Here is a 13,168-nt window from a genome sequence, read left to right on the forward strand (position 1 = left end):
TCCCAACAACTATTCAGTGAGGGTCTCAAAAGAAAACCAACAGAGGGTTACACCAAATAAATTTACTGAAAAACCGAATAGCCACAGGCATTTGTTCCCTGTTCTATCACAACAATAATTCCTTCTGGACACCCAGTTCCTGAGGGATAGAGCTGTGGAGGAGATTTCTAACTCTTCTGCTAGTGGAAAAAAATCAGGTCTGAGGGAATGTTCAAGAACATGGTAGGCTTGCTGTTTATGTTCCTCTTGTATTCTACATTTGGAATCTGAACACAAAATCTTTTCTAACAGAGTTAGTGTCAGATGCACTGGGCTATGTAGTGGAGCGGTTCCTTGCTTTGTGTCATATGCATGCTGACCCACAGACCTCAGAAGAGGTGGGGGCAAGCAAGACTATCGCTCTTACCATGACAGCTCCAAACTTGCAATCAATGACAAAGTATTTTCATCTAAATTTTCTTTAAGCTACTACTCTCCACTGGTTACAGGACCCAGTGTTGATCAAACAGGGCACTGTACTCTCTACTCACAGCTGCTTCTGGGGTTAGAGCTAACTCTAGGGCTATGGTAACCATGGGATTGGGAACACTGCAACCACGAGGGAGGGAAAGGTAGTCAACGGAGAGAGAAAGACAGAACATGACCAAATAAACAACCACCTTGCAAGCCAGTTATGAGTAAACTCAAACAACACTAGAACCAAGGACTTTACCAGCCCAGTCTAAGAAGAGCCTTAGAATCGAGATCTTGATGGAAGGCAGAGAGAAGAGATGGGATGAGAAGCCCACAGACTGTGCTACCCCCAGAAGAGAGTATGAGTCTCACGAAGGGAAAAGAGCTCAAAGCACTATGCCACAGTCTAGCTCGACTGTGAGAACTGAGATGACAAAGGGACCCAGTCTGTGCCACCACAAATATACACACCTTCCCTTTTCAGCAGAGACTTAAAGGAACCCTGGTACTTCTCCTTGAGCATATTAACAATTACCAAAAGTAAAATAAAACAGTTTACGAAAAACAATTAGTGACTAGCTTCAAGAACAGAAATAATTTTCAGCTATGACCCGGGGTGGTATCTGTTGTATCTATGTCTTCAACAATGTATGGAACATTAAATTTCATAATAAGGTTATGAAATTTACTCTGTAGGCAATTGTTTCGGGTTATCCATTTCCCAAATGACATCAGAATTTAGTGTGTATAGAAAAAATGTCTCTTCTTCTAAAAAAAATTCAACATAGGTTAGAGAATGTGTTAGGAGACTCACTCAGGCCAGGCTCAGTCAAGTAGCTGTAGCGCTTACGTAAAGCTAGGGACGCAAAGCTTTGCCGTCTGTCCGCTTTCTCAGCCTGAAAGAGAAGAGAAGAGACCATTTCCACCTTCCCCGTGACACCTTTACTCCTTGAAACATTTCATTTTGGCTGGGACATGTCTTGTCCACCCTCAGGCATTATTTCCCCCTTGAGGGGTCTATGACCCCCTTCCCTCCACTCTCAATTTGTAGCAGGCAAAAAGTGCACCCACACAGCAGTCTATGGGGGGGGCAGGGGGCGGGGGGGGGCAGGGGGCGGGGGGGGGGCGGGCTAGAAAGATTGGGTGGCAAATTTCCCGCCAGTTCGTTATATCGGAAGCACACATGCCACACAATCCACTCACTACGTGAATACACTCGAGGAGAAATGATAAAGGATCTCCCACGGATTCACTGTGGGTCCACAGGGGAGATACGATTACAGACAGGCGGAGAGCCTCCTTGGCAGCTGTGTGACTCGAACTGCATTGTCGTGGACGGCTCACTATTGACAATGATTATCACAAAGCTTACAGAGAAATACACGGTGACAGCTTAGGGGAAGCTCTTGCAAAACTGAACAATGGCACTCTTTAAAAAATGGCCAAGATAGGGCTGGATACATGGACCTGAGGTTAGAACTCTCGCAAAGGACCCGAGTTTAGGTCCCAGTGCCCACATCAGGATGCTCATAGTTTCCCAGGGGGATCTCAGGTCCTTTCCTGGCCTCCCGGGGCATTACATTCATGTGTACACAGCCACACAGAAACACATATACACATAAGTTAAAAAAAGAAAATCCTTTTTTTTTTTTTTAAATGGCCAAGATAAATTCTGTCGCTGGAATGGCAAATGTCTATCTGCAGTTAGTGAGAAAATACATTACATAAAACATAGTTGATTATACAACACAATTCCATGTAATAACCAGAGTCTTGAGCTAGTGCTGACAACACAGTGGGTAGCCAGAGGGCAGTGGGTAGTAAAAACACACCTGTGAAATTTAATAAGTTTATGCATGGCAATCTGTCATGTTTAAAGATGCTTAAATGACGCCAGGTTTTTCATTAACTAGTTTATTGATTTTGCAGAATACACGGAAGCACACTCCTATGTTCATGGGAAGAGTGAGCCACTTTAAGGAAAAATAGCTAACTCCACCTCGCATAGGTTAAGACGTACAACAGCATTTAGACTGTTCCCGCACTTCAGCCCGCCATAATCTTTTTCCACACATATCCAATATCTAGTCTACCTCGGAGAGAATAAAAGCAGAAGGGTTCGTATTACCTCATCATCTTGATCTGACTCTGTCTCCTTTTGGTCCCAAGATGCATTGCAGAGACAAGGAATATTATAATGGACAGCAGGGAAAAGAGTGTCAGGATATGAAAAAGGACTGAGTAGGGAGCACACAAGGCAAGCTGGTTTAGAAAGCACAGCAAATCAAAAGAAGCCAATACAGCATCACGGACCACACATCCACGGCAAATTAACACGTGACAGTCATTTGGGAGCATTAACCATCTACACACTACCAGCGGAAGCAATCCACAGAGGACTCCATCACATAGACGGATAAGAACAGGACACCACAGCAACAAGACGCCATCTACACACGGGTTTTCAGAGTGTCACAAAGCATTCCTTCATTACATACCAAGGGCCCATTGCCTCAAGACCGGGGTGGGGGGTAAATGTGGAAACAAACCAGTCTTAAAAGATACCTTTTTATGTGCAGGTAGAGTAATATTTAAGTTGCAAACAGCTGTTTGGGGTAATCCCTTTGTTGTCTTCGGCTCTTTCAGGAAAGACAGACGGCCGCAGGGCTCTTGGCTGGTGTCCCTAACCTAGAAGAAATTTGGGAAATTGATGATTACATAAAGAGACAGATTCTTGTCTGAGGAAGGGTGAGATTTTTGTTTTATTGAGCGCTCAGAGAGGGGAAGAATGGTAACCCAGGATAAACCTGGCAAGGTACTAGGGGCTCAGTTCCTGGTTTAAACATTAGGACGGCCACCCACTCGTCTCATGGTATAAGCTATTCTGGGCTATGTGCAGTATCTGTCTTCCTGTGAATTTAATTTAAAGTTTCAGTGTTTGAAACATGGAACAGCAAGTGATGATGACCACCGGAGTCTGCCCGAACCCCCATGGAAACACAAACCAAAGTTAACTATGCATGCTACATATGGCCCATTCTGCATTGGGTTGCTTCATTTTATAAATATTCCTTTGAATTATTTAATTTTTATATTTTGGGATATTTTGAGACAGGGTCCTACAATGTAGATTTGGCTTGGAGCTCACTATTATACAACAGGCTGGCAAACTCAGAGATTTACCTGCCTCCGCCTCCTCGAGTGTTGGGATTAAAGGTGTATACCACTACACTGGGTTCCCTTTCCTTACATTTAAATAATAAATATATGGATGTTCATTTACCAATAACAAACTTTTACTAGCCTGAAAATTCATCCTAGGGGAATAAGAACAAAACCTGACCTTGTTCTTAAGTCATATTTAGTGAGTTAACTCAAACTAAATAAACCAATAAGCCATTAAAAAAGAGCATTTATTCTCTTGGAACTTTAAAATAATCGCAGAGTTGATGTTAGAGATGATTTACCTTGATGGAGAATGGCAGTCTGTTTTCTTTGAAAGAATAGAAGTTAAAAACAAGCTGCTGAGCTCCTTTGGTGAGAGGGGCCAGGTTTCCATAGCAATCAACGAATATGGGCTTTCCTTCCAGAACCTTCCAGAGTAAAAGAAATACGCAATTTAAAGTTAACTTGACCTAAAAGAATTTTGAGAGTTTTCAAGTCAAATAACATTCAAAGACCGATATAATTACATCACAATGAGAAAATGACTTCTCTGGGGTCGTTTGCTTTAAAAATATGTCAGGGCGCTTACACTCCAATAGCCGCTATTAGCAGCTATCATTACAGACAGACGTATAACAGAACTACCTTCCTCTTCCAACAACTTTAAACATGTCAGAGAAAATGCCTGCCATTCCCTTACGTAGACTGAGAGAGAGCTGTCAGTTTTTGGCTGGCTGATGCTCACACGATCTCTGGGTTTGAAAAGGAAAATTGTGGTCCTGTGTGTGGAAAGTGATCACACACACACACTCAAGATGGCTATCGGATAATGGAGAATAGTTTAGATTCATTAACATTCTGTTTTAACCACCTGATGTGAATTCAAAGCACTTAAATAATTTGAAGATGAACCCATTTCAAAGTTTTAAAATAAAACATGAACATCCTTGATATCTCCGTACAGTATGTGCCACTACGGTCCCCAAATAAGCCCGTATCTGGAGAATGCAATAGACACTCAGTCCTGTGACCCCGTACCTCAATGTCTTTGCTCCTGGCAACCTCCTCGAAATTCTCCTGCTGCTCGAGGGTCTTGTCCACCCTGTCATCCGTCATGCAGAAGCACCGCAGGCAGGACTCTACTGGGTCATTCGTTTTGGCAAAAACAACAAACTTGGCCATGTAAGGGACGCATATCAACTCTCTGTACAGTTGCGAGGCTAGCCCTACGGTTTCTAAAACCTGGTGGCAGTCTGCGAGCCAAAACCTGAGAGAAACAAGACACAATGTGTAAAACGGAAAAAGCAAAACCCAATAATAACAAAACTCCAAAAATAAACCCCAAAGAACTCACAGTGAAGAAAATCAGGGGCTGGGGATATGACTTCCTGGTATGCCAAATTTTTAGCATGTTTATCCCCAACATCAAAAAAAAAATTAAATTATGAAATCCAGTGAAAAAAATCAGAGTCTAACAGATCCCAAGTCAAGCATTATAAAATCGCTCATTTAAATGGCAAAAGTATTTACTCTTTCTCAAGCAAAAAGCAATTTATTCCTCAATAATTTTTCTAAAAAAAAATAAGGACCTTCTATCCTCTCCCATAAATTTAAAAGTAATTAATTATATTGACAACAACATTTTTTACTTCCCCAGAAGGTGGTGAGAAAATGAATTGCATGGTGCTTCTGGAACTTTCACTTTCATACCTGGCTGAAACATTGGTAGTGAAGGAGACACAGTCTTTTATGAAGGTCAGAGGCGTGGTTCCTGTGATGTCCTCCCACTGAGCGGGTGAGGTGCCCCCTGGGAATGGCACAGACAGAGTGACTTTATCATAAAGCAGCTCCCTGCAGACTAACTGCCCGTGACCTGGCTGCTCTTCCGGCAGCCACTAAGAGGCCTGCTACGGCATTCTGCGATTCTGTGGTTCTGTGGTGCTCTGAAGGCTACTGGCTGTCTTTGTGCTCCTTCAGACTCTTACCTGACAGTGGGGAGTTCACTGGAACTCACAAATACATAGATTATTTTCTCTTTGTCTGGATCACAAGGGGTCATTTGTTAAGTGTATCTTCTTCACAGTTTGTCACTTCAGGGGTGTGGCTGGGGGGTGGTATGTATATATGTGTGTGTGTGTGTATGTGTGTGTGTGTACGGGTATTTATGGGTGGGGGTATGTATGGATGTGCTTGTGCGCATGGGTGTGGGGGGGGAGGTGGAGTGTAGGGTGTTGGTGCATGAACACGTGTTCATAGGCCAGAGGGTGATACTGGGTGTTTTCCTCACTGCCTACCTTAGTTTTGGAAACAGCGTCTCTCACTGAATCTGGAGCTCACTGATTCAGTTAGGCTGGTCCTCCAGTGAACCCTGAGATCTGCCTGCCTTTGTCCCCTATCACCTGTGCTGGAGGTACAAAAAAGTGGGTCCTGGGGATCACGCAGACGCAGCAGGCGCTTCAGCAACCAAGCCATCACCCTAGTCTCTTGAATAGGTTTTGTTTTTAAGTGGGGTGAGGAAATTATCAAGGAAGTTTAGGAAGCTGCTCATTTGTCCTTGGCTGAAATAATCACTTTTCCTGAGAGGGGGGGAAAAAAAAAGAACTGGACATCAAAGAGGATGACAAAGCCCTCACTTTGCTTGTCTTTGACTTGAGCTCAGCGGCTAATCAGGGAAAATCAAAGGAAGGTTCAACTGAAGTCTGGATTCTAGAGTTCCTTTTGCATTTGTGTGTGTGTGTGCATATATGTCACACATGTATGACTCTGTGGGTGGGTGTATGTGTCAGAACTTGCTAGACTCAGTTCTTTTGTCATGTGGGTTCGTAAGCACCTTTACTTGCTGAGCCATCTTTAGGGCTTGAGGTCTGGAGTCTAGGTGCCTAAAACAAAATGGGCTTGGGTGGCACTGACGAGCACAGCTGGGTGACACCAATGGCATCCTCAATACTTCCCATTCAAGCTATGGAGGACCTTCCCCACAAAACTCAACTCATTTCCCTTGTCCAAAGGATGCTGACATCTGTCATGGTTGCCAAGATATTCCCTAAGCACTCGAGTTGAGTCAATGACACCTCAACAACACTAAAAGGGCTTGATTACTAATCCACTAACATCAGGAAACAACCTCGAGGTTTAAATATCCCAGTAGTCCCTGGTGGGAATTCTTCCACTGAGAGGACGGAAGAGGTTAAATGCATGACTTATTCCTTGTTTCCTACTCTCTGTACCTCCGCACACAGTCACGGTGGCAGACATAGTGTCACTCCGGGGAAGAAGCCAAACCTGTAATGCTGCAGAGGAGACGAAGGTTGGGCGTGGTGTCCCCCTTGTACCCGTTGGACACGCCTTCTCCTGAGGGTGGGGGCACCGGAATGGTCATGGTGATTGGCTTATGGAATTTCCTCCTTCTTGGTTCCACAGTGACAATCGGGCTAAATGTCGCCTTGTTTCCAAGGGTCTTCTTCACAATCTCCTCTGGAACAGGCTGAGCCTACAGACATGGGGGGAAAAATAAAAGCAAAACCTTAAATAAAAGTAGACTTATTATTTATTTTTTTTAATCAGAAGATGTAACTTTAGTTGAGAATGGTGGGAGGACATCTGACAACAAATCCGTGTCTGTCTTTCCCCCCTCCCTCACTGCTTCAGGAAGGCAGAGAAACATGGGCAGGGGAGCGGACCATACTGGCTTGCTGGGAGGAGGGGCACCCAACTCTCAGAACAAAGAGGAGGAAAGCAAGAACAACCTTAGTATATGCTAACTCTGCTGGATGCCCCCCAAAAGCCTCACAAAATCACCCTGTATACAAAAAAGTAAACTGAGGCTCTCAGCGGTGAGGACACTCTATACCAGAAGGGATGAATTCTACCAGCCAGGCCTAACTTACTCCAGTCTGGCGAAGTGGTCCAGCATGGGGGTCACGTGAAGGGAACCTTACCGACACACGGGGCTTGCACCTGCTTACAACCCCACCCCCCAAACAACCCCTCAGAATGAGAGTCTATCCTTACAAATGAAAGCTGACATTCGTTCGTTCAGTTCAAGTTTTAATCACTGTATTAACAACAAAAACGATCATTTCATCGTTTCTGTTTATCTTATGCAGTAAAACAAGCGTTAAAGGCTAGACTGACTGAAATGAGTAAATACAAGAAAGGACATTTTTGCCAAGAGGTGTCTTTCTCAAGTGCTCCCCCGCCTTGCTTTCTGAGACAAAGTCTATCAGGATATGGAGCTATCAGTTTGTCGAGACTGTCTGGGATTCTCCTTTCTCTGCTCTTCCCCCATCCTCAGTGTATGTCCCCAGACCTGTCTCTTTTTAAATGGGGCTGGGGATCGAACTCACGGTTCTCATGCTTGCTCAGAAAGCATTTACCAGGTGAACTACCTTTCCAGCTCTGAGTCTTTTAAGTGGAAATTTACTAAAAGTACACATAACCTTGTTTGACAGGTTAGTAAGCTAACTTCACACTGAAATACTTCCATTTGAGAGAAGTCAACAATCCCCCCCACCATCTAATTATTGACATCACAAAGGATGAATTACTGCCATGCTTCTGGAGCAGGACGTGCTCACGAGTTCTTTACATGTACAGAGGCCTTGGGAAGTCGACGCTTTGCAATGAGTACCTGGAGACCCACTCGGATCCTTTTGGTTAAGGCACCCTCTGGGAAAGACGCCTGGACCAGGGGCACGGTAGTGCTGCTCAGAATCCCGCCTTCTGGACCAATCTGGTTGCTTTCTTGCTTAATCCGAGAAACTACTGCGAAATACTGGGGGAAATCCTTGGTGATGATCCTGCAGATCCGCTTCGTCCCCAACTCTTCTGGGCTGTCAAGCTCTGGAAGATGGAAAAGGATGAGAAGCCATGAGCAGGTGTCTTTGCACAGATCCCCGCCATGAGCAAGTGTCTTTGCACACAGCCCCGCCGTGAGCAGGTGTCTTTGCACACAGTCCCACCATGAGCAGGTGTCTTTGCACACAGCCCCGCCAAGAGCAGGTGTCTTTGCACATAGCCCCGCCATGAGCAGATGTCTTTGCACATAGCACCTTGACACCCATTGGTGTTTAAAACAAGGTATTCAGTTAGTATAAAACCAACTTTGTGACTCCCATGCCTGCCTGTAAAATCATGTAGTGTTTGTCTATTGTGCCTGCTTCAATTCCCAATCTTAATAGTTGGTTATCGTTCTACTTAGTAGCTATAGTATATCTATCTATACACATACATACATAAATAATACATACACACATATACATACATTTACATGTGTATAATATGCAAATATATGTTTATATATACATAAACAGGGATCATAAAATATCAAGCTTTGCAAAGATACCATAAATCTATTAATAAATTCTGCTTGGGAGAACAAACATCTTTAACACTGGACTTGGTGGGCAGTCATGGTGCGTTTTTAGTTGAATTTAGGGCAAACCTTCCTGTCCAAGACTGGAAATCCAGAGCTTTGGTAAAAGGCTGAGGGTGGGGCTGAAGATGGCTCCTTGGTTGAAAGTACTTCTTGCTCTTCTAGAGGGTTCCAGTCTGGTTTCTAGCACCCCATGTTGGGTAGCTCACAACTACCTGTAACTCCAGATCTGGAGGATCCGACACCCTCTTCTGGCCTCTGTGGGTAGCCACATGCACAACACCCATGCAAGTACGCACACAACAAACTTCAATCTTTAAATAAAAAGTCTTGTTGGAAGCCAGGTGGTGCATGCCTTCAGTCCTAGCACTTGGGAGCCAGAGGCAGATGGAGCTCTATGAGTTTGGTCTACAGAGCAAGTTCTAGGACAGTCAGGGCTGTTACACAGAGAAACCCTGTCTTGGGGGGGGGGGGAGTTTTGTTGGTTTGGGGGTAATGTTATAAATACATTCATTTATTTATATGTGCGTATATATATGTGTGTGTGTGTGTGTGTGTGTGTGTGTGTGTGTGTGAACACGTGCGGAAGTCAGAGAACAACCGTGGGTCGTGGGGATCAAACTTAGGTCATACGCTTGGTGGCAAGTGACCCAAAAGGTTATTTTATGTACAAAAGTGTGATGCCTTCCATGACAAAAATAGTAAACTTGAAAGAGGTGTGTTAGGAAAGTTAACCGTCCTGGCTGCCATGAGGGCTGATGTGCTCAATCAACACCCACGCAGGGCTTCAATTTGTGGCTGCAACCACTATCAGGGGTAGCACGTCTAAACGCTTTTGACTCTGGAGTTGGTGCACTAAACCTTAGGTTTTCTTCTCCCATAAGATGAATTAACCACCGTGAAATCATGTTACACCAGGCATTGTTTGGCACTGACAAGCTAGCATATGGTAGTTGCTTAACCAGTAACCAAGAAACCAGTAATTCATTCAACAGGTGGAGTGTAAGGGACTTCCCCTCCGGAGAACCAGCAAGCCTCTAGATTGCACTTGAAAATACAGGCAGCAGGGAGTAGCTGTTGTGTGCTCTTTTAATAATTTTTATAAAGAGTGCCATTTGAGGGTCAGTGAGATGACTTAGTGGGGACGAGTAATAGCCCTTCAAGCTCCATGACCCAAGTCAGGTCCGTGGAGCCCATTGGGTAAGGATGGAACGCACTCCTGACAGTTGTCGTCTGGTCTCCACAGACATGCCACAGTCACACAAAATTTTAAAGATTTTAAAAAGATTTTTTTTTTTTTTAAATTATGTGTGAAAAAGTGGCTTCAGTCTTCCTAGTTGTTAATCCCCAGCGAGGTCTATGCCAGCCATGTGTTTATGATTCAAGGGGATGGCCTCGGGGGATTAACAACTCATGAGAATAGACGGCCCTTTCAGAGTTTTGCATTACAAATATAAATGGTCCTTCAGAGGAGTCAGATGATCAGACAACCAATAATAAAGTCTGACAACACCAGGATCTTTTGAGGGGAATGAATTTGTATACATTGAGATTTTTAAATGGCCCCTTAGTTAGAACAGAGAAGGTTCACATTTATGGTGTGGATTACCTTCCGGACATTTTCTCTGTGCAAGGCAAGAAAGCTAAGAAAAGAGTCTTAGGCATATACCCCCATCTCTCTGTTCCTAATATCGCGACCTTTAATACATTTCCTCAAGTTGTGCTGTCCCCTCCAACAAAAACTTATTTCGTTGCTACTTCATAACTATAATTTTGTTACTGTTATGAATCGTAATGTAAATACTTTTCAAAGATAGGTGTTTGCCCAAGGGGTTATGACCCACAGGTTGAGAACTACCAGTAGTACTTGAATAGCATAAGAAACAACAGTGTTGCCTGCTAACAGGATAAATTCTCAGTTTCACATGGAGACTGACTTGACTGTCTTAGATGGGGACCTGCTTCTCCCACTTAGCTCAGAAGACCTTAGACTGGCCATGTTTGGTGGGGAAGGTCTTAGTGGACTCTCGTCCTATCTATGCCTGGCCTTAAAAATGTAGAACTCAGGAACTGGAGAGATGGCTCAGGGGTTATGAATGCTTCCTGCTCTTCCAAAGGACCTGTGTTCGGCTCCCAGGACCCATGTTCATCTGGTGCCTTTGCTCTCAAAGGCTGCTTGTGAACTGGTTGGTGTGGGTGTGACCAGGTTGGTGTGAGTGTGACCAGGTTGGTGTGGGTGTGACCAGGTTGGTGTGGGTGTGACCAGGTTGGTGTGAGTGTGACCTGGTTGGTGTGGGTGTGACCAGGTTGGTGTGGGTGTGACCAGGTTGGTGTGGGTGTGACCAGGTTGTGAGTGTGAGCTGGTTGTTGTGAGTGTGACCAGGTTGGTGTGGGTGTGACCAGGTTGTTGTGAGTGTGACCAGGTTGGTGTGAGTGTGAGCTGGTTGGTGTGGGTGTGACCAGGTTGTTGTGAGTGTGACCAGGCTGGTGTGAGTGTGACCAGGTTGGTGTGAGTGTGACCAGGCTGGTGTGAGTGTGAGCTGGTTGTTGTGAATGTGACCTGGTTGTTGTGAGTGTGACCAGGCTGGTGTGAGTGTGACCAGGTTGGTGTGAGTGTGACCAGGCTGGTGTGAGTGTGACCAGGTTTGTACGAGTGTGACCTGGGTGAAGTCTAAGGAAAAAAATACAGATGCCTCAACCTTGCCCAAATGACAATTTCTGGGCTGCGCTTTAATTTCTGCTCAGTTACATGCTCTGCCTACTTGGCCATTTGCGCAGATGGAAGCACTGCTTTGGGGGAAATTATCCCATCATGCCTCTCTTCAAGCCTTTACAGCATTACCACCGCGTGTATGGAGAGAAACAATCAATACAATCCTGTCTCAAAACTGGATCTCATGGGAAATGCCTCGAAGCTAAACACCATGCCCCAGGTGCCCATCAGATCACACCACCCATTAGTTACAGCTTAGGCCTGCTGTGCTGGGCCCACTGCCCTCTGCAGGCATGCCACGCTGAAGGCAGCTAATGCTGATGCCCAGCTTGGGCTAATGTCGGACCCATGGAGCAACATATCTGAGGTCATCACTTGGATCCACTGATGGCAAATCCATACACACAAGTCATATGAAAGTGGGAATTATTAATGCCATTTTGACTTGGCTCAATTTTTATTTCCCAAGTATCTCATTCCAGAAGCTATTTTGAAACTTTTTCCTTTTCTTTCACTCTGCAGCAGTTTTCATTCAGTTGGTTTAAAATGCCAGCTTATGGAGACGGATGGAAAATACGTAAACATTTTTGCATGATTTGTTTTGGGATTTTTGAAGTAAATTGTTATTTATTTATTGGGCGCTTCAAATGCAACCTTGAGTCGGTTAACTTTCTATTTGGAAAACTTTTTCAAAACTGTTACTACCAGATGATTCCAGCAGATGGCGCTGTGTGCTGTGTACCTAGTGTAAAACTCCACACCCGTCCCTGTTTGACAGTGACTTGGCACTTTTAAAATTACCACTTGCTTCAAGATTGATAAGGTTAAAATGCATTAAACCGAAGTGCCAATTTTGAACGTAGACATTTACTTCTAATATACTGTTGACACAGAAACATTTAGAAGTGGGTGTATTCTAGGTAGCGTGGGTAACGTTTGCACACATTTTCACTTTTATCGGGAACTTGCATCCACTGGCTACTGCAGGGGACTGAGGGAGATAAACCATTTCTCAAGTGCTTTGAATTGTAACTTGGGGACTTCTGGGGAGGCCGGGGCCTTCAAGAGCATGCTCCCAGGTTCCACATGACTACACATAGCTCTTAGGACCTGACTTCGGAGGGTTTAATTAAGGTTTTCACTAAACTGACAGCGTGGATTCAGTTTGGTGCGCAGCTTGGGGATGGGATGTGTGCGTGGGAATTCTGCTTGCACATCTGCAGCATCTACATAGATAAGATCTCTGTCTGCTGCCAGAGATAAAAACTGCTTCTGCCACCTGCAAGCCGAGTTGGAAAGGGCAGGTTCCCCACACCCAGACAAACACTGTCTTCCCAGAAGCTTACCTCACCACATCGGCTAACACGCCTGCTCAGTTGACATAACCACTGATGCTCTGGCCTGCTTAGAGATCATAGGAATAAGCGCCGGGGAAGGCAGCTCGGTGCAAGCATGACCACCTG

General features: G+C 44.7%; 1 protein-coding gene across 15 annotated transcripts in view; it reads right to left on the minus strand.

The window, feature by feature from the left end:
• Ank3 (ankyrin 3) overlaps positions 1-13,168 on the minus strand; it is a 295,079-nt gene that overhangs the window by 41,822 nt on the left and 240,089 nt on the right. For 11 of the 15 annotated variants that reach the window (XM_041656443.1, XM_041656445.1, XM_041656446.1 and 8 more), the window contains 7 exons: positions 8,249-8,460; positions 6,901-7,108; positions 5,329-5,425; positions 4,657-4,885; positions 3,921-4,046; positions 3,019-3,141; positions 1,268-1,349 (listed from right to left, as the gene is read on the minus strand). In XM_041656443.1, coding sequence (XP_041512377.1) covers positions 1,268-1,349; positions 3,019-3,141; positions 3,921-4,046; positions 4,657-4,885; positions 5,329-5,425; positions 6,901-7,108; positions 8,249-8,460 — 1,077 coding nt within the window. Of the gene's footprint in view, positions 1-1,267; positions 1,350-2,581; positions 2,609-3,018; positions 3,142-3,920; positions 4,047-4,656; positions 4,886-5,328; positions 5,426-6,900; positions 7,109-8,248; positions 8,461-13,168 lie in introns of all 15 variants that reach the window. The other 4 variants (XM_041656440.1, XM_041656439.1, XM_041656442.1 and 1 more) reach the window with 1 other exon arrangement.

The sequence above is a fragment of the Microtus oregoni genome, unplaced genomic scaffold (assembly GCF_018167655.1).
Source record: "Microtus oregoni isolate MIOR12 unplaced genomic scaffold, Mior012 000007F_ref0000211, whole genome shotgun sequence".
Lineage (NCBI taxonomy): Eukaryota > Metazoa > Chordata > Mammalia > Rodentia > Cricetidae > Microtus > Microtus oregoni.